Here is a 19,769-nt window from a genome sequence, read left to right as displayed (position 1 = left end):
TTTCGTTAATTCATACCGAAGTATGCAAAAATGCAATATTTCATGACAATCAGAGTTAAGTCAGTGTAATTTGCTGCTTCATTGAAAATGAAGTTTTCTTCATGGAAAACTGACCTACATTTTGGCTGGGACTTTGGCACCTAGCTCCCTTTGAGAATCTCAGCCTTTGACTATAAATTCCTCCCATAAAGGTATCTTAATGGTGTTATGTATAAATTCCCAAAAGGAATCAAGTGCCAGTTCTGAATATTTTCAGGACTTTATATGTGCTCAACAGCTTCAGTTAGCACATCTGGTGGGACACAAGGCTGTGTGAATAAAGGTTGAATCTCTAAATTGCATTAACTTGTAACTACTTCCTAGGGTTATGTCCAGCCAAACCCCGTCATACCCATAGTATGCTTCCTATCTGAGGTTCCCCCACCCCAGAGAAATCCTCAGCCAATAGCTTACATGACCCTAATTACAGGCTATAATCTATCCTAATTATCTTCCTTTCTCAAACCATTTATATAACGTATAGACACTGATAGTACTTCCCCACTGCAGTTTTGGTCATGAAATGCAGGTGTCATCAATTATAAAATATCATTGATGTTCTGCAACATAATGCGTGATTGGTTTTAATTAGACATGTTGCTATCAAAAGATACTTGATGATAATTTGTGTACAAAGAAAGTATTATGATTGCTTTTGAGAAGAGAAGATTTCCTATTTCCAAGCAAGTCCTAAATCAGTCTGACTTCCCCCCCACACACCACATATCTGTCACCATTTTTACACCTAAAGAAAATGGGGACTTTCCCTTGGATATTATGACTGCTCCTTAATAAGACTGCAAAGAGAAATGATGCGAGGACACTTCTAAGGGTTCAGTAGGTAACCTCAGCTGTCTTCTCAAACATCTGTAGCCTGAGCAAGAGCGTGACAGAACCAGAACCAGATACACACACTCTCATGGTTGACTGCCCCAAATATAGCATAAAACACAAAAACCAGATCACTGTCAGCCACGTAATTTGATCTCCTCTCCATTAATTTCTCTCTCTGTGTATTTTCATAGACAGTCAGACCTATGATCTGGGCACCATTTTTAGATTTGGGCCTCTCTCTACGGTGTGTATCAACTATTTGCTGTTTCTACCTACATCATATTTATGGACTTCAGCCTAGGCTGTCCAAGCCTGCCTGGAAACCTAGGTAGTTGCTTGCATTCCTAGCATGTGCTGCATCTGTGTCAGTATATCTTCACTGCTATTTTTAGCTATGCTAGCTAGATTAAAGCTAGTGCATATACGTTTGCTTGAGGTGCAATCACTTTCTTCAACAGTAGTAGATATAACCCTACTGAGAGAGAGCAAGAGAGCAAAATCTCTCAAAGATTTTCTTTAGTTTATCAAAGAGGTTAAGAGAGGATTTGCTCACAGTCCATAAAAACCTCCATAGGCAATACATATCTGATATCAAATGTCTCTTCAATCTCACCGAGAAAGACATAACAAGATATAAAGGCTAGAAGTTGAAGGTAGACAAATTCAGACTGGCTATAATATGCATCATTTTTAACAATGCAGGTAATTTGGGACTATTTTCCAGATATTCTGGCAGATTCTCCGTCACTGGCAATTTTCAAGATTAGAGTCTAGTACAGAGCATATATTTTAGAAAAACGTCCAAACAGTAAGTCCTAGGGCCTGTGTTATGTTGGAGGTCAGGCTAAATGATCTTGGTTACTCCTCGTTTTATAATCCATGAATATTATATTAATCCTCTGATTACGTATAATTTGTATTAACGTAGCACATAGGAACCTTAGTCATAGCCCATGTCCCCACTGTGTTAGGCTCTGTACAAACACAGAAACAAAAACAGTCTCTGTTCCAAAAAGCTTATAGTGTAAGTATAAGCAAGAGATGACAGATGGGTACAGCTGCTTGGAGGACAGAAGTAAACAATGATATAACATAGGTCATCATGATATGCTGTGGTCTCTGAATGCCAACAGGCCAACCACTGTCAATTTGTTGTACGCAAAGGAGTGTAGACATAGAGCTTGTAATAGAAATGTGGACTGATACATATAGAGCTATGTTAAACAGATATCTTGTTTGTCATATTCTTTCTATTTTTAATTATTCTTAAATATGGTATTTTATATTCTTTCAATTCAGATAATTTCTGGAATTGATCAGCACAGTACCACTGGTTTCAGATACAATAACTGTATTCAGCTAAATTCTGACATACATATTTAGACAAACTCTTAGTGAGAGTTTGCCTGACGAAAAAAGTGAATGAAATGTATTGTCTTGTTTACCCATCTTGTCTGTAATTTTGATGAGGTAGACTGTTCTGTTCCTAACGAATGCAAAATAGTTTTGATTGTTCTTCAGCAAGCTGGCTGCTTTTGCAACTTGATGCTTTATACAGAGAAGCATAATCATTATTCAAATGTATAAGCAAGTCCATGATTTTGCTGATTAGGGACTAGTCATAACCCAAACTATATGTAGTACTTTATGTTTGTCATATATCGCTATAAAATGACTACTTTTACTGAAAAAATCAATAGTTGCACTACAACATTGCATTGCAGTCCTCCTCTCATGGAAGTACAGGTTTTATGATAAGGCAAAAGAGATATGAAAGTCGTTTACTTACTGTGATTGCGTCACAGGCAAGGAGCGTCTAATGATTGAATGAACTTGTCTGTAAACATCCAGCTTAGACATGCATCGGCAGGATGTGTGATTGGCAAAACTGATTGTTATGGGTTTAGGGCCATGAGACAGTGGCACTGTAATCTCAAATAACTACAAAAAGGGAAAAGAGAAAAGAACCACTTATTAATCACTGTATACTGGAAAAGAAAAACTCGGTGTACAAAATGAAATGTAAATGAGATTAAATCATGATAATGTTCTCCAACAGTATTCAGTACTACTGACTTAGTACATTACCATTATGCATCTAATGAGTGTAACAATTAGGTAAGTATTTTCTCTGCATTACAAAAACATATTGTTCAATGGAAAATGACTTGCAACTTGCTGGTATCTTTAAAACCAAAAATTAGTATTTGCAAGTTGCTATCTTCATTAAACGATCATGTCTTAATAATAGCTTTAAAAGTGGCACATTTACAACATAATTTATTGGTTATGCAATTACAAAGATGTGTAAAACAGTAATACTGGATTTAGGCCAAAACATTTCTGTGTGAAGGGAGCATCTTTATTGTGTACTGAAGCATGGGTGGTTTTTTTGGGGGTTGGGGGAGAGTGCTTCTCCTTGGGTGGCAGTAGAGTCCTGGGCTCCCGCCAGCAGTGCAATATAATTATTAACTAAAACTGATCAGACTGAAGCATTAATCGGTTAACCAGTTAAACGTTTACATCACTATTTGGCAGTAGTGGGGCCTTTTCTTGACAGATTTAGCAGATACCAAGGACTGAATGGACAAAATAATTTTCTTCTTCTAATAGAGGGCTATGTCTATTTCTTCTAATAGAGGGCTATGTGAGGCTTTTTGCGCAAGAACAATTGTTCTTGCACAAAAACTTGCGGAGCGTCTACACTGCACACGCATTCTTGTGCAAGTATAAATTTACAGTAAAGCGTCAGAACAGAGGCTTCTTGCGCAAGAGTTATTCCCCACGAGGAATAAGCTCTCTTGTGCAAGAGCTCTTGCACAAGAAGGCAGTGTGGATGGGCAACAAGAAACCCCTATGGCTAAAATGGCCATCAGAGCTTTCTTGTGCAAGAGAGCGTTCACACCGCCATAGACACACTTGCGCAAAAGCACATCTCTTGCACAAAAGCACATGGCAGTGTGGATGCGCTCTTGCACAATACCTTTTGTGCAAGAACTCTTGTGCAAAACAGTTCTTGCACAAGAAGCCTGCAGTATAGACATAGCCGAAAAGTTTGAATTACCTCTGCCTGTTACATCTTTTCAGTTAATAAACAGAGGACTTTTATTCTACAGTCCTATGAGTACAGCAATTTTGGGAGTTTTAAAATTTGGGATAATTTGCAACAGAGTTTCTAAAGACTGAATAGATTTGTCTACTGTTGTGCATTAAAAAAATAATCAGAAAACAGATTCACTGATTGTCCCACCTGATGAAATCGTCATCTATCTACAGAGCTACTATGGGAAGAATGGTGTCATCTAATTCAGTGCAAACTACTAATTAAACTATTAACATTTAGACACTTGCTTCAGTTGCAAAAAATAACTGTTAGATTTGAAAAAATGTAAAAAACAACAATGGTCCTGTAGCACCTTAGAGACTATCCAAAAATACATAGCATCATGAGCTTTCATGGGCACAACTCACTTCTTCAGCAAGATAAAGTCAAAGGAAAAGTCCATTTCAGTGTAAAGATTTATGTTATTAAAGTGAATTCTAAACTGATAACTGTGCTTGAGAGAGGCAGACATCACCAGAGACACCTCCTGGGTCTTCACTAAGAGTTCAACACAGACTTCTAAAAGGAGGCTACTTATCAAGTTTTTATTACACTTATAATCCCCCTTTGGTTTAGGATCCACTGCTAGCCCTTCTTTATCCTGCCTAGTATAGCTGTATTATCAAATTAATGACTGCACACATTCTTACCATTATGTCACATCTGAAAAACCGCCCTAAAATAATTGTAAGTACACAAAAAAACCCTACATTTCTACTTTGACTAATCTGATTTTTATATGGCTATCATTCTCAGTGCCTATTTATTTGTCTAAAAGATATTCACCAAATACAGACTGTGGTATTTGTTTTTGCTACAATCCACTGTCTGTACAAACTAGTTAGAAGATTATTCCTGTTTGCTTGCGTTAGTTTAATAGACACAAAGTACCAAATTTTCAAAAGTGACACTTATTTATGTGCACACAGCTTCACGCACACTTACACACATACATATATAATTGATACTAGCTTCTCTTTCTTTTTGGGTTATAATTCACACACAAGTCCAGTGGGTTTTATGCAAAGTCTATAACTTGTGCATACCAAGTTGTGCGCGCAAGAAATGGAGACCAGGTTTGGGCCCTTTGACAAAAAAAAAGGACAATATAAAAAGATTTACAGATGAGAAAACAGGCTTTGCATATTGATTCTCTTATACATTTATGAACTTTTGGAACAAGACAAGGTTTACTTCATTTTATATTACAGTCACAGAGATAATATTCTGTTTTCCCTATTCTCATATATAAACAATCACCAGCCCCAAAGTCCTAACTGATACAATACTATAGATAGAACTGGCAAAACCTATTAACTGAAAATTATTTACTATCTGATATCTGAGACCATTTCACTGCTGCAGCCAAGCTGTGATTGATGCAGAAACAGGGATGGGAGACAAATGTGAGTTCTACACATTTTTTTGCCTCCTTAGGCCAGTTGGATGCCACTCCAACCCAAGATGTAAGTTAGAATGTTACCCTGGGTATAGGGTGTGCATATACCCCAGAATATAATCAAACTAACTATAATCATGTTATGTGTATTCAGCTATCCAAAATTAATAAAATAAAAACCCCACATAATTAAGAGTTATTTTAAAAACAGGCTTTCAAAAGCAAAGTCAAAATAAGCTACAGTTTCTGATGATCAAAATAAAAAGGGGACAAAAGTAAACAATGAAGACTAAAAACCTTGATGGTTAAAAAAAAAGAACCCCTTAAATCTAAACACCTCTAATATTAAAAGTAATAACCTAGCAGGGGTCATTGTGACCTTTGTGTTTGCAAAAGCTGTTAAAAAATAAAATGCACTATAAAGCAGCACTCTTAAGAGACTTTTTCTGGACACCGTTTTTCCCAGGCAGATGAAGAATTGGCCACCAAGAACCTGCTGTTAATTTACTCAGTATCATTCCAAATGTTAGGTAAATTACCTAATCTGGAGTGTTCTAAATCTATTGCTTATGTCTGTGTGGTCTTAAATCTAATAAACTGCAAGAACATGACAACTTGTATTTAATCCTTAATCACACAATAGCTGTGTTCACATTAATTTATTCATAATGCCTGGGGTTCCACCATGGTTTTGAAAAGCAGCAACAGGTCTTCCACATCCAGCTCCTATGAGCAGCCAGAGGGCTCCATACACAGCCCTACTCCAAGTACCAGCTCAGCAACTCCCATTGGCCATGTTAGCTGTGGGGGCAGCATCTGCTGAGCTGTGCCTCTGCCTAGGGGCTGGAGAGGAAAGCGAAGTTACTCACCTTCATACAGTAACTGTTGTTCTTTGAGATGTGTCCCCCCGTGGATGCTCCACATTAGGTGCTGGGCTTACCCCAGTGCCGCAGGACGGAGATGTTCAAAGGCATAGTCAGCTGGACTGCGCACGCGCGAGGGGGCATCTCGCGGCATTCGCGCTGTCCCACGCTGCACAATCCAATCTCAACCAGTTCTTTGGACCTGCTTCAGGATCTGCGAAAGAGAAACAGATTCCAAAGCGGGAAGGAGGGTGGGTAGTAGAGCATCCACGGGGACACACATCTTGAAGAATGAGAGTTACTGCAAGAAGGTGAGTAACTTCGCTTTCTTTTTCAAGTGATGTCCCCTTGGGTGCTCCACATTAGGTGACTGAGAAGCAGTACCCACCCTAGTGAAGGTGGTGGGATTTGGATGTCACTATGTATGTAAAGAGAGAACTAAGGATGCTACAGAAGAATCCGAGATCCATCTAGATTGAATGGCATAGTGTTTAGCAAACATGTCATAGGATGACCAGGTGGCAGCCCTACATATATCAGAAAGGGGTACACCTTTAAGGAAAGCAGTAGTAGTAGCCACTACCCTAGTGGAGTTGGCCCTGAGACATTATGGGAGGGAAACTTTCCCAAGTGTATAGCACTGGGTTATACAGGAAACAATTAAGTTAGAAATTTTCTGGGATGATAGGGGTTGTCCCTTCAACCGTTCCATGAGGGAAACTAATAACCTATTGGTTTTCCTAAATGGCTTAGTACGCTGCAAGTAAAAGGCTAGGGCCCTATGTACGTCCAGTTTATGGAGGGTTGCCTCGCATGGAAAAGTATGAGGTTTTGGGTGAAAGGAAGGTAGCACTATTGGCTCGCTGAGATGAAACTCAGAGCAAACCTTAGGAATAAAGGCTGGGTGATGTCTTAGAATAACACTACCCTTATTAAAGGTGATGCCATTAATGCTGAGATTTCACTTGCTCTGCACGCTGAAGTGATGGCAATCAGGAAGACCAACTTTAGGGTGAGTGTCTGGAGAGGTATGGTAGCCAGAGATTCGAAGGGTCATGTTGTTAAGGTGGTAAGTACCAAGTCCAGATTCCATAGTGGGGTGGGAGCATGGAGAGGAGGGTTTAGATTTAATAGACCTTTGAGAAACCTCTTAGCGAGGGGGTGAGGGAAGAGTGAAATTCCCTCTATTGGTTGTCAGAATGTAGTCAGTGCTGCGAGATGGACTTTTATAGATGCTAAGGCTAGTCCATTCTGTTGCAGGTGCATCATATAATCTAGGATGATGGAGATCGGGACCATTTGAGGATCGAGGTTGCGTTCAGAACACCAGGAAGTAAAATGTCACCATTTGGAAAGGTAAGTGATGCATGTGTTTTGTTTCCTACTGTGTATAAGAACATCCTTGACATGGTCCAAACATAGGTTCCTCGGAGGCGTTCAGCCAGCTATGTACCAGGCTGACAGGTGAAGGGTATATAATTGTGGGTGAAGGGGAGAGCCTCGCTCCTGGGTCAGGAGGTTCTGGATCACCGGTAGGTAGTATGATGGACGTTGCGCCAGTCACATGAGAATTGGATACCAATGCTGGCGAGGCCACTCAGGCATCATCAGGATGACTGAGGCTTTGTTGGACTTGATCTTCTGAAGAACTCTGAAGGTAAGTGGGGTAGGGGAAAAGCGTACATGAGGGGACCATTCCAACTGAAGAGAAAGGTATCCCCTAAGGAGTGGCGACCTAGGCCCACTCTAACAGAATCTATGACACTTTCTGCTGCTGGCGGTGGTGAATAGGTTTATTTGTGGGGAAACCCCAATGGCAAAAAACGGAATGGAGAACGTCCCGATCTATTTCCCATTCGTGGGCCATTGCAAAATTCCTGCTGAAGGAATCAGCTATCGTGTTGCTGATGCCAGGTAAGTAGGATGCCACAAGGGTAGTGCTGTTGGCAATGCACCAATTCCATAGTTAGGTTGCTGCCATACACAGCGATTGGGATCGCGCACCTCCCTGATGATTTATATAATACATGGTCGCTATGTTGTCCGTGAGGGCGCCCATTGCGGAGTTGCAGAGGTGCGTATGGAAATGTCTGCAGGCATTGGCAACAGCCCTCAGCTCAAGGAGATTTATGTGTAACAGAGATTCCTGTGGTGACCAACGACCTTGTATGGAAAGATTGCCCATGTGAGTGCCCCAGCCGATGAGGGAGGCATCTGTGGTCATGTGAAAGCAAGGTAGTGGGTGATGAAACAGAGTGCCCGAAAGTAAATTGTCGTCGACCGTCCACCAGTGGAGGGAAGACCTGACCATGGACAGGACGGTTACCCACTTGTGTACGTTGTACCTTATGGGATCGTATATTGTGATCAGCCAGCGTTGTAATGGCTGAAAGTGCAGCCTGGCATGGGGAATGCCATATGTAGTGGAAGCCATATGACCCATTAATTTGAGTACTGTTACGACTTGCACTGAACGTCTGTATAGAAGTTGGTCCAATAGGTCTTGCAATGCCCGAAACCTGGTAAGGGGTAGATATGCCCTTGCTGTGACAGAGTCGAGGCGCGCACCTATAAACTCTAGGTTCTGAGTAGGTATCAAGGTAGATTTGTCTTCATTGAGAAGGAGACATGCCTACTTCGTGATAATCAAATTCCTGAAGCATAACCTACTACTACAGGAAACATTACTACTGGAAATTATGTGTTTAATGCACAATAATTCTACAAGGCTTAATCTTTGAAAATTTAAAATATATCAAACTCCAAATTCTGCTCTCAGCTATGCAAGAGCAGTACCAAAGAAGTCAATGGAGCTGAAGTGTAAGTAGGATTTGGCTCCATATTGTTCTCACTATGAATCAATTAAACAAGGTTTGGCGATTAATAATAATCAAAATAATAATCCTCTCTTTTGTTTGCTTCTTAATTCAATTCCTGATAAGTCTTTGTTCTCTATTTGATCTAAGAATGAACCGAACATCTGCAGCCACTATAGGGCATGTTTGGCAGCTGTAATAGCCAGTTGTCAAGCTCTAATATAGGCTGTCCAAGAAGAAATGCAGCACAACATCTGGTTTTATGGCTAGCTGATTGGCTGGCTTCTTTTTTGGCACCACTATTGGCTATCTTGTGGATATGAAATTACCTCTGGGACTGTCCAAAGACTAGGCAGCTGATAGTCTGAACTGTCTTATTACTTTTATTGTAGTCACATAAGGCCAAATCCACTCTGTTCCCTCCATCCCTATCAAGAGCACGTTTAATGCAACAGGACTCTTCAGGCAAGAGAAAAAAAACCTTCTCTGAGGCTTGCCATATAGATCTATTTACATAGAAAAACTCAAAAATCTTGGGTTCCATTCCTGGCTTTGGATTGGAATATAACCTTGTGGCAGATTCTTCTGTTCCATCCACTGCAACCAGCTTCTTTGCCCAGCCGGACCCTCATTATGATTCCTCATCAAATGTGTCTCTCCTCCCTGATTAGCCAGTCCCAGTCCTAGGTTCCCAGTTCCCACTGTGGCGCTCCTTAGCTATCGGACCCAGTTAGCCCCAATTTCCCTTCCCGCAAACAGCCTTCAGTCCCAGTTCCCACCCACAAGTTCCTTTTCTTAATCTTGGCAAGGTTTTATAGTAATAGGCATTGCTACCAGCTCCACATAATACTATATCTTAATGAAATTTTTGTACATATCATAAATGTACATAGCATATATTACATAGCAAATTCATGTACATAGCATAAATGAAAACAATTCCTCATTCCTGATGCCTTTTGAGATTCCTGGAGGATGGAAAAATAGCACGGTTTCTGATATGAGTAAAATATCGTATCTCTATCTTCTAGTAAGGAGAAAAAGATGGAAGATGATAAAATATGGATAAGATCAGATGAGAAAATCAAATGAAAAAGAGTAACCCATTAGGAAATGGCAGACAGATAAAGAGACAAATTTTTAAAGTGCTTATGCACAAATGCTAGAAGTCTAAATAATAAGATGGGTTAACTAGAGTGCCTCGTATTAAAGGAGGATATTTATATAATCAGCACCATGGAAACGTAGTGGAATGAAGACAATCAATAGGACACAGTCATACCAGAGTACAAAATGTATCGGAAGGACAGATCAGGTCATGCTGGTGAGGGAGTGGCACTATATGTGAAAGAAAATGTAGAATCAAATGAAGTAAAAAATCTTAAATTAACCAAAACGTTTCATAAAAATCTCTATGGGTAGTAATTCCATGCTCTAATAATAAGAATAGCAGTAGGGATATATTATGGACGACGTGACCAGGATAGTGACAATGACTATGAAATGCTAAGGGGGGTTAGAGAGGCTATCAAAATAAAAAAACTCAATTGTGGGGAATTTCAACTATCCCCATATTGACTGGGTACATATCACCTCAGGACAGGATGGAGAAATAAAGTTTCTTGATATCTAAAATGATTGTTTCTTGGAGCAGCTGGTTCTGGAACCCACAAGGGGCGAGGCAATTCTTGATTTAGTCCTAAGTGGAGCGCAGGATCTGGTCCAAGAGGTAAATATAACTGGACCACTTGGAAATAGTGATCATAATGAAATAAAATGTAACAACCTATGGGGGGAAAAAATCTCAGCAGCCCAACACTGTGGCATTTAACTTAGAAAGGGGAACTAAACAAAAATTAGATTAGTTGAACTGAAATTAAAAAGGTACAGTGACAAAAGTAAAATCCATGCAAGCTGCATGGCAACTTTTCAAAGACATCATAATAGAGGCCCAATTTAAATGTATACCCCAAATTAAAAAACACAGTACAGCTACATATACACTGCATGATTATTTTGGAATAAGCTATTCCAGAAGAAATACTTCAAAATAGCTTATTTTGAAACAGTACATCTACACTACAGGGAAGACTGTAAATTATTCAGGCTCTCCTAATGTGAATGTCCTATCTCAAATTTAGAGCCCCAAGAAGCACTAGGGATTAATGACTTAGAACGGTCTAGGAGAGTGTCTTACTTCAGAGGCTGGGTCAGCCAGACTCTGCTCTCAGGTTCGGAGGGTAACCAAGAAGACACAAATCACTTAATGCGAATAAATGCAAGGTTTATTAGATACTACAGGTGACATTAAAAGAAAAGGCAAGAGAAGGCTTACAACATCCCTTTGGCTTCCTGGGACTCTGACTCAGCAAACAAAGGATAGATTCCTGGGTCAGGTCTCAAAGACACCTCTGTGCAGTTCCGGGTCCTTACAGAAGTCCAAAGGGTATTGGCAACATGACATAATATATAGCCTGTACATAAAATTCTAGAAACAGCAACTAACCATGTGCAGAGGAAAACACCAAAACCAAAGCTTATCTAAACTATGTGATGAGCTCACCACACTGAGCACAGCCTAACTCTCTAACAAGCTAGCTAGCTGGGAATTTTCCTTGCTAACAGCAGGCCAAAGACTGTTTTCTAGTTTGCAGACATGAATACTGGGAAGATTCACTAACTCTTCAAAATACAATGGTCTTCTGGTTTTTCAACCACAATAGGGAGGAGCTATTTTGAAATTGCAACTGTGAAGTGTTCACACTACGGCTATTCCAAAATAGCTATTACAGAGGTGGTGTTATTCTCATAGAATGAGGTTTACAAATGCTGAAATAAGCTGCCCATTATTTCAAAATAATTTTGAAATAATGGGTTAATTATGTAGGCGCTTGCATATTTATTTCGGAATAATAGACGTTATTCAAAAATAACGCTGCTGTATAGACATACCGTAGGAGAACCAAAATAGTGCCACTGTGGCTCATGAACCGAGTAAAAGAAGCATTGTTTAAAAAGAAGTTAAATCCTAATGAGGAAAATAATTTGACAGAGTTTATGTTGCTAAGTGTAAAAATATAAGAAAAGCCAAAAAGGAGTTTGAAGAACAGCTAGCAAAAAAACTCAGAAAGTAATAGCAAAATGTTTTTTAAGTACATCAGAAGCAGGAGCCTGCTAAACAACCAGTGTGGCCACTGGATGATCGAGATGCTAAAGGAGCACTCAAAGACAATCATAGTTTCTGTAAAAGGAAATCATGCCTTACTAATCTACTAGAAGCTTCAGGGGGTAGCTGAGTTAGTCTGTACAGAAAAAAACAACAAATGGTCTGGTAGCACTTTATAGACTAACAAGACACGTAAATGGTATCATGAACTCATGATACCATCTACAGGTTTTGTTAGTCTATAAAGTGCTACCAGACCACTGGTTGTTTAATCTACTAGGGTTCTTTGAAGGGGTCAACAAATATGTGGACAAGGGGGATCCAATGGAAACAGTGTACTTAGATTTCCAGAAAGTCTTTGACAAGGTCCCTCACCGAAGGCTCTTCAGTAAAGTTAGTTGTCATGGGATAAGAGGGAAGGTCCTCTCATTGGTTAAAAGACTGGAAACAAAGGGTAGGAATAAATGGTCAGTTTTCAGAATGAAGAGAGATAACTACTGGTGTCCCCAAAGCATCTGTATTGGGACCAATCATATTCAACTTATTTATAAATGATCTGGAGAAAGGGGTAAACAGTGAGGTGGAAAAATGTGCAGATGAAACTAAACTGCTCACGATAGTTTTGAGAGATGTTTTTTGAAGCTTTTCACAGTCTGCTTTGATCTTAACTAAGTTATTTGGTTAACAAAATAGAAAATGAAATTTCATCTTGAAAAATGTAAAGTAATGCACATTGGAAAAAATAATCCCAACTGTACATAAAAAATGATGGGGGCTAATTTAGATATAACTACTCAAGAGAGATCTTGGAGCCGTGGTGGATAGTTCTCTGAAAATATGCAACAGCAGTCAAAAATGCAAACAGAATGTTAGGAATCATTAAAAAAAGGGACAGAGACAGAATATCTTATTGCCTCTACATAAAACCATGGTATGCCCTCATCTTGAATACCATGTACAAATGTGGTCACCTCATCTAAATATATATATATTGACATTGAAAAAGGTTCAGAAAAGGGCAGCAAAAATTATTAGGGGTTTGGAACAGGTCCTATATGAAGAGAGATTAAAAACACTTGGACTTTTCATCTTAGAAAAGAGGAGACTAAGGGGGGGGGATATGATAGAGGTCTACAAAACCATGACTGATGTGGAAAAAGTGAATAAGGAAAAGTTATTTGCTTGTTCCCATAACATAAGAATTCATCATCAACAACAACCGTGGGCTCAACGCCCGTTGGTATCCAATACCTCTTTCACTATTTCCATCCTTCTTTCCCTGTCCAGTATGGAGTGGCTTAGTTTCTGTAGACTAGCTCTGCACCAATCTACTATATTGTCTACTCATTCTCTGTGGGGTCTGCCTCTCCTATTCGGACCATCTATTATGCCGAATACCAGGGTCTTAACTTTTTGCTCATCGTTCATTCTGAATATATGCCCAAATAGCTGTAACTTCTGTTGTATAACCTTCTGTAGTAGCTTCTTTTTTGGCTGTATCTTCCTATATAAATTCCTCATAGATGACCTTCTGCATCCATTCTATTCTCCGGATCTTTCTACAACAACTCCTCTTGAATCCCAATATCCTTCTTTTCAAATCTTTCATTATCACCCATGTCTCACATCCATACAACATGCTGCTAAATACACACATTTTCAAGATGCTCAGCTTCATTCCTAAGTTAATTGCTTTACTTTTCCAGATCTTATCCATTGCCTTCAAACTCATTCTTGCTTTCGCTATTCTAGTCACTATTTCCTTCTTACAGTCTAGCTCATACATCATGTTGCTCCCCAAATACATGAACATAAGAACTAGGAGTCACCAAATGAAATTAATAGGTAGCAGGTTTAAAACAAATAAAAGGAAGTTTTTCTTCATGCAGCGAACAGTCACCCTGTGGAAATTCTTGCCAGACCATGTTGTGAAGACCATGAGTTTAACAGGGTTAAAAAAAAGAACTATATAAATTCATGGAGGTTAGGTCCATCAATGGCTATTAACCAGGATAAGGTAGGAATGGTATCCCTGGCCTTGTCTGGGGCTGGAAATGGATGACAGGAGATGGATCACTTGATGATCTTCTGTTCTGTTCACTCCTTCTGGGACATCTGGCATTGGCCACTGTCAGAAGACGGGATACTGGGCTAGATAGAACTTTTGTCTATTCTAGTATGGCTGTTCTTATGTAAAATCCATATACTGTTTGTAACATTAACATAATTCAAATTCTGCCTCAATTCTTTTGCAGTTGGGGGAACTGTATACTATGTGAGCTCAGAGTTTAGTTCCATCTGTTTATACATATTTTTTAAAGTTCATAATGAAGTTCTCTGTTGTTGAATTATTATTTGCAAATTTATTTTCTGTGTTCAGTGTATATTTAAGGTAAAACTTGGCTCACTTTCTAGTCCAGGTGCTGATATACAAAAGGATTTTTTTGTTTTTGTTTTTCACATTTGCTCCCAGCTAGAGATCATGCACAATAAACACATTTGGTTTAATAAGAATCAAATACAAGTACCTGTTTTGTAAAACTATTAATAAATACTAACAAATGTGCTTCACCTCCAAAATCATGTTCGCTTTTCTGGTTGCATTTTCCTATCATGAATACTTGACAGTTATTTTTGTATTTTACTTCTCAAGGCATTTAGATAAAATGGTTAATAATAGCATTTACACATAGTACTTTGAAGCATTCATTATCAGATAGCTGACTTTACTGGTATGCTAAGTGCATGAGATTTTACTTTGAAAAGAAGGCGTTGTTTACAGACACATTATTATAATGTGCACTTTGATGAACTTTATTGTCTAAATATTTATAAAAACTAGCTTTTCAGGAGTAGTTGTACACATTTGTCTTATTAATTTATAATATGTTAATTCTTTCTGAATGGAAACTAACAGACTGGCTGGTAATCCCTTATCAAAATTGGCTTTTCATTCCAGATATCTAATGCAACCACTACAATCAAATATGAGGGTAAAATAGCTTTTATACGGTATCTTACCACTTAATTGTTCACCTTTTAAAAATAAAATCCTTATGTTTCAGCATCAGGAACCTTATTTTTTTTTCTCAGTGGGAAACAAAGCTGTGTGTAAAATGTTATCTGGGAGACTATATAGGGACATCTTGGAAATCAGCTGAATTAGCCATTGATACATTTCATTTTCATTATAGAAAGCTTTCAAAAGTACCAGACAAAAGCTGAATATTTATAGCTATATTTATAGGAATTTTTGTACAAAAGTAGTTTATAGTAAACCTTCATTGTCTGTCTTATTTTTACAACCATTATTGCAAAATGAACTGGTAGAAGAATACAAAAAAAATCAACAAAAAGCTAGCCAAATATTTGAAAATGTATAAACACAAAAATGTGAACATAGGGACATTACAGCAGATCACTGATTCATTGAATTCAGGATCATCCCAGATAAAAAATGAAGATCTGTATCTGGTTATGCTATGGCTGCCTCACCTAGATTCAGGTCTCAGTCAGTACATTGCTGTTGATGGGCGGTTGGAGACAGTGGCCAAAGAACACTTCAATACTACCCCTTATAGAATGTTTAAAGGAAATCAGGAACCTAAAACACCACAACTCAAAACAGAGTCAATCCAACAAATCTTGGGTTAGGCCATTTCTTTCTATTCTGAGCTTCTCTTAAAACAGTTTTTGTTCAGCTGCACCCCCAGTCCTGGCTGTGCTTTCTGGCATGGGCTTACCCTCTGGCAAGCTAGCTCACACTCTGGGCTACAACCAGGTTTTTCTCTCATCAAGAGAAGCTGCTTCTGTTCTCCTTCCTGGTCAGCTATGAACTGCATTCAGTTTTCCTCAGTTTAGTGCCCTTTGTCATGCCTCACATTTGCTGTATGTATAATGTAGTGGGGTCAACTGGGTACACAGGCTCTCCTTAGCTATCTCCTTTTCAGTGTAGAACCTAACTGCTTCATCATCGTGGAGGACCATGAACCCTTTCTTTCACACACCAACACAAGCTCATGCACACAGACACATACACCAAATATGCCTGGAGTTGTTGCTTGCCCAGAGCTTTATCATGGGGGAATATTTATCAGTTCCAAACTATTCAGTCTTGGAACTTGTGCCCTCAATCTCCTCTTTCTTTCCTTGTAGAGAATTATATAGATATGCAGTACATTATATGTGAAAATGTAGAGAACTAAAAGAGGAAAGTAGGTGTGAGGATGCTTAATTAAAATTTAACACTCTTCGTTGTTGTTTTTAAGTATATCTAAGTCTAAGACATAGGCATCTAGAACTGCATTAGTACAGATTGAACCTTTCTAGTCCAGCATCCTTGTGATCTGACCAGTGCCAAACCAGAGTTTGCTGAAGCATGGGAAGTCAGTAATGTCTAGCAGCATTACCAATGCTTCCACTGCTTGCTGGGTTTTTAGAAGACATTTAGAACTAAATGTCACAGAACACTGAGAGCTAGGACAGGTGGCTGTAAACAAACTTGATGGGTGTGATGGATAGGAGAAGTGCTGTCCTTTTTTGAACATCCTGGCATTCAGTAACCAAATGGTTAAATCCAGGTAGCTAGAAAGTGTTGGCAGGGAGCAGAAGAACTAATGAGAAGAAAGTATGGAGATTTGAACTGAAAGGGATACCTGCCTGATGTTTTCCTGCGTGTGAGTATAAGCCAAGAGCCAGAGAACAAAATGAATTGAACCTGGCAGGACTTACCATGCCTACAAAGAATACTGGGCATGGAAATGGACTGACTTGAAGCATGGATATGTGAGTAGATAGGGAATGTTTATTTAGATGCAATCCGGTTATTTTCTTTGTTTTGTTGTTTGGTTAAACTTCTCTGTGCTAAATTCATGTGCACCCCCAATCCACTGTAACTTTAAGATGAATCCCAGGGAGAAAATTCTCCGTTTTAATTTGTTCGTTACTCAGTTGCTTTAAAACACTTAACTACCAAGTATGCTTTACTAAGTATACATTTTTATTTTTTAAATAAAGTCACCCTTTTTAAGGCTATGATTTGATTCTTGTGTCCTGTAAGGTAATAGGAGGTCTGTGTGAGTGTGTATAAGACTGAGAGGTCAACTATCGGAGATTACAGTTTGTTTCCATTTTTTTCTAGCACTCTTGTGGTAAAAGAACTTGAGGTACCCCCTGGAAGAATTTCCTGAGTGCTTTCTTCCTGAGTTCAAGAAGAAAAGGTGTTTTTTCTCACTTTGGTGGTGGCAGCTACCTGCCAAAGCCAGGGAATCTGTGACCTTGGAAAGCTTTTAAGCCGAAGCCTGTAGAGGAAAGGTATTTTAAAGATCTTTTATGGGCCCTACCTTCTGCATTTAAAGTGCCAAAATGGGGACCAGCCTTAACAATGGGATCATAAGAAATTTGGTCACACGCACGATAAGTGCACATCCAGCTAACTAAAATCTTGCCGGACCACAGAGTGGGGGACTACAGAGTTCAATCTTAAGCTAACTTCTCCATCAATTGAACTGCTGAGTCTTCTCCTTACCTATTATTATCTGTCTTATGTCACTAGATCCACATGTAGCAGAAAGGACCGAACTTCACTTTTAAGAGGAACTATTTCAGTGTTGAGAGGTATGCCCATGGCATGCTCCAGGGAGCCTTGGAATGTTAATTCCCTCACTTTAGCAATGAAGGGGGTAGTATTGCGAATCAAAGTGGGTATCACAGAATGGGTTCTCTATTTCTTATATCCCTTCCTGTATTTTTCCATTTTTGTATAATTTAGTATCTGGGATCAAAGCATATGGACAAAAGCACTTTGCACTTAATAGTATCAAATTATTTACTCTGGGTTTTTGTATTCAGTTACTATATGTGCAACCAGGATAAAAACAGCTGGCTTAATTTTCAGTTTTTTCTTTCATTTATATTACATTCTCATATGCTTATTTTATAACCTAAAATGAAATAAGATATCATCATAGTGGTGTATACTCAATGGACTGCAATGATCTCCTTTGAATGGGAGATATTCTCTAGAGACTAATCTTTTTGATTGAGACCATATGAAGAACACATTTAATAATTGAAAAATAGCAGTGGACAGACTTGACAGCTCTTCTATCTTTCACTTCTGTTATCTTATTTACAAATGTAAAGAAGGCAAAAATAATAGTTGAATATGTCAAACTATACTTTACTTCCAAAGCAGAACAACCAAATAAACAGATCAGAGATTTTTTTCTTTCAGAGTTCTAATTTAAGTAGCAAATATATTTACCTCAGGCATAATCGGATATATTATTCTATTCCATAACTTAAATACAATCCCCATAGCCAACAGTGCCTTGCCTTCACCTAACACTTGCACTTTTGAAGTACAAGCAGTTATGGCAGCTTCCTCTGTGTGTTTGAAAGTCGGAAAGAGAATACTTACAGCTTCTTCCTTCCTGCATATTTGCACAGGAGAATTTGAAATTTGGCCTATAACTTTAAAAGATTCAAACATAAGAATATTGTCCAACATTTCCTAAAAGCTCAGATAAATTCAAAATCTGTACAAAAAGCCTCTAAAACAATGTACCCAAATTATAAATTTACACAAAAAATAAAAGCTTTACTATAATACTCAAAAGTTGTACCCTCCAGAATTCTCAAATCCTGGTCATGACCCAGTAGGTGTCTGATAAAAAAAAGAAAAGTGTTTAAATTTATTTATAAGACATAATTTTATCAAGTGTCAGAGTCTCAAGCCACATTAATCTGTAACTTAAAAAATGAGTAGTCCTGTGGTGCCTTAAATGATTCAGGACAACATGGCCTAGAGTATATAGAGCACTGAACTGAGATTCAAGAGACCTTGTATTCTATTTCTATTGGTCTGCTGTGGTATGTCTACACTGCAGCCTCCCATCTCAGAGTGTACTAAAAACAGCAGTGTGGATGTTGCAGCTGTCTAATCTCAGGAATCACATGGGCCTGAGAGCTCAAGCTACAGCCTAAGCTGCACTGTCCACATTGCTATTTTTAGTATGAAAGCTTGAGCCCTGCTAAGAACAGATCAAGCTCCTCTAGTATAAGTTTGTCTACCTAAACTGGGAGGGTCACTCCCAGCTATAGTGCAGACATACTCCTGGTGATCCTGGACTTGCCACACCACCACCCTCTTACTTAGTTTCCCCATCTTTAAAATTGGAATGATGACACTGGTCTTCTTTGTAAAGTGCTTTGAGATCTATGAAAACGCAAGGTAAGAGCCAGGTAGCAGTATTGTATCATCAACTCACAAAATACATATGTTCAGATTTACCAAATGAGATTCTATTTTTTTAACACCACCTACCCCCTGTGAGTTGCAATGAAGAACTTTTGGCTGAGAACAAGGGTAAAACTATCATCAGAGACCTTGTACAAGCATCTGTGTGATTGTAACAAAATTGCTTTAAGGAAAATAATTTTTAGCTCTATATGTATAGTGTTTGAAATCCTTGAAGATAAGGGAGTAGATTCTGTACCTACAACTCTTGAGAAGGCACACCTGAGAAGGGCCAGGGTAAAGTACATT

General features: G+C 38.7%; 1 protein-coding gene and 1 long non-coding RNA gene across 3 annotated transcripts in view; one reads left to right on the top strand and one right to left on the bottom strand.

The window, feature by feature from the left end:
* VEGFC (vascular endothelial growth factor C) overlaps positions 1-19,769 on the bottom strand; it is a 114,562-nt gene that overhangs the window by 9,823 nt on the left and 84,970 nt on the right. For both annotated transcript variants that reach the window (XM_006131592.5, XM_075930235.2), the window contains exon 4: positions 2,663-2,814. In XM_006131592.5, coding sequence (XP_006131654.2) covers positions 2,663-2,814 — 152 coding nt within the window. The remainder of the gene's footprint in view (positions 1-2,662; positions 2,815-19,769) is intronic.
* Positions 1-19,769, top strand: part of LOC142829630 (uncharacterized) — a 202,111-nt gene that overhangs the window by 173,931 nt on the left and 8,411 nt on the right. The window contains exon 3 of the long non-coding RNA XR_012904248.2: positions 7,499-7,594. This is a non-coding gene — a long non-coding RNA (uncharacterized LOC142829630). The remainder of the gene's footprint in view (positions 1-7,498; positions 7,595-19,769) is intronic.

Source organism: Pelodiscus sinensis, chromosome 4 (assembly GCF_052426305.1).
Source record: "Pelodiscus sinensis isolate ZL-2025 chromosome 4, ASM5242630v1, whole genome shotgun sequence".
Classification (NCBI taxonomy): Eukaryota; Metazoa; Chordata; order Testudines; family Trionychidae; genus Pelodiscus; species Pelodiscus sinensis.
The sequence above is the reverse complement of the archived record's forward strand: the minus strand, read 5'-3'. Positions and strand labels throughout refer to the sequence as shown.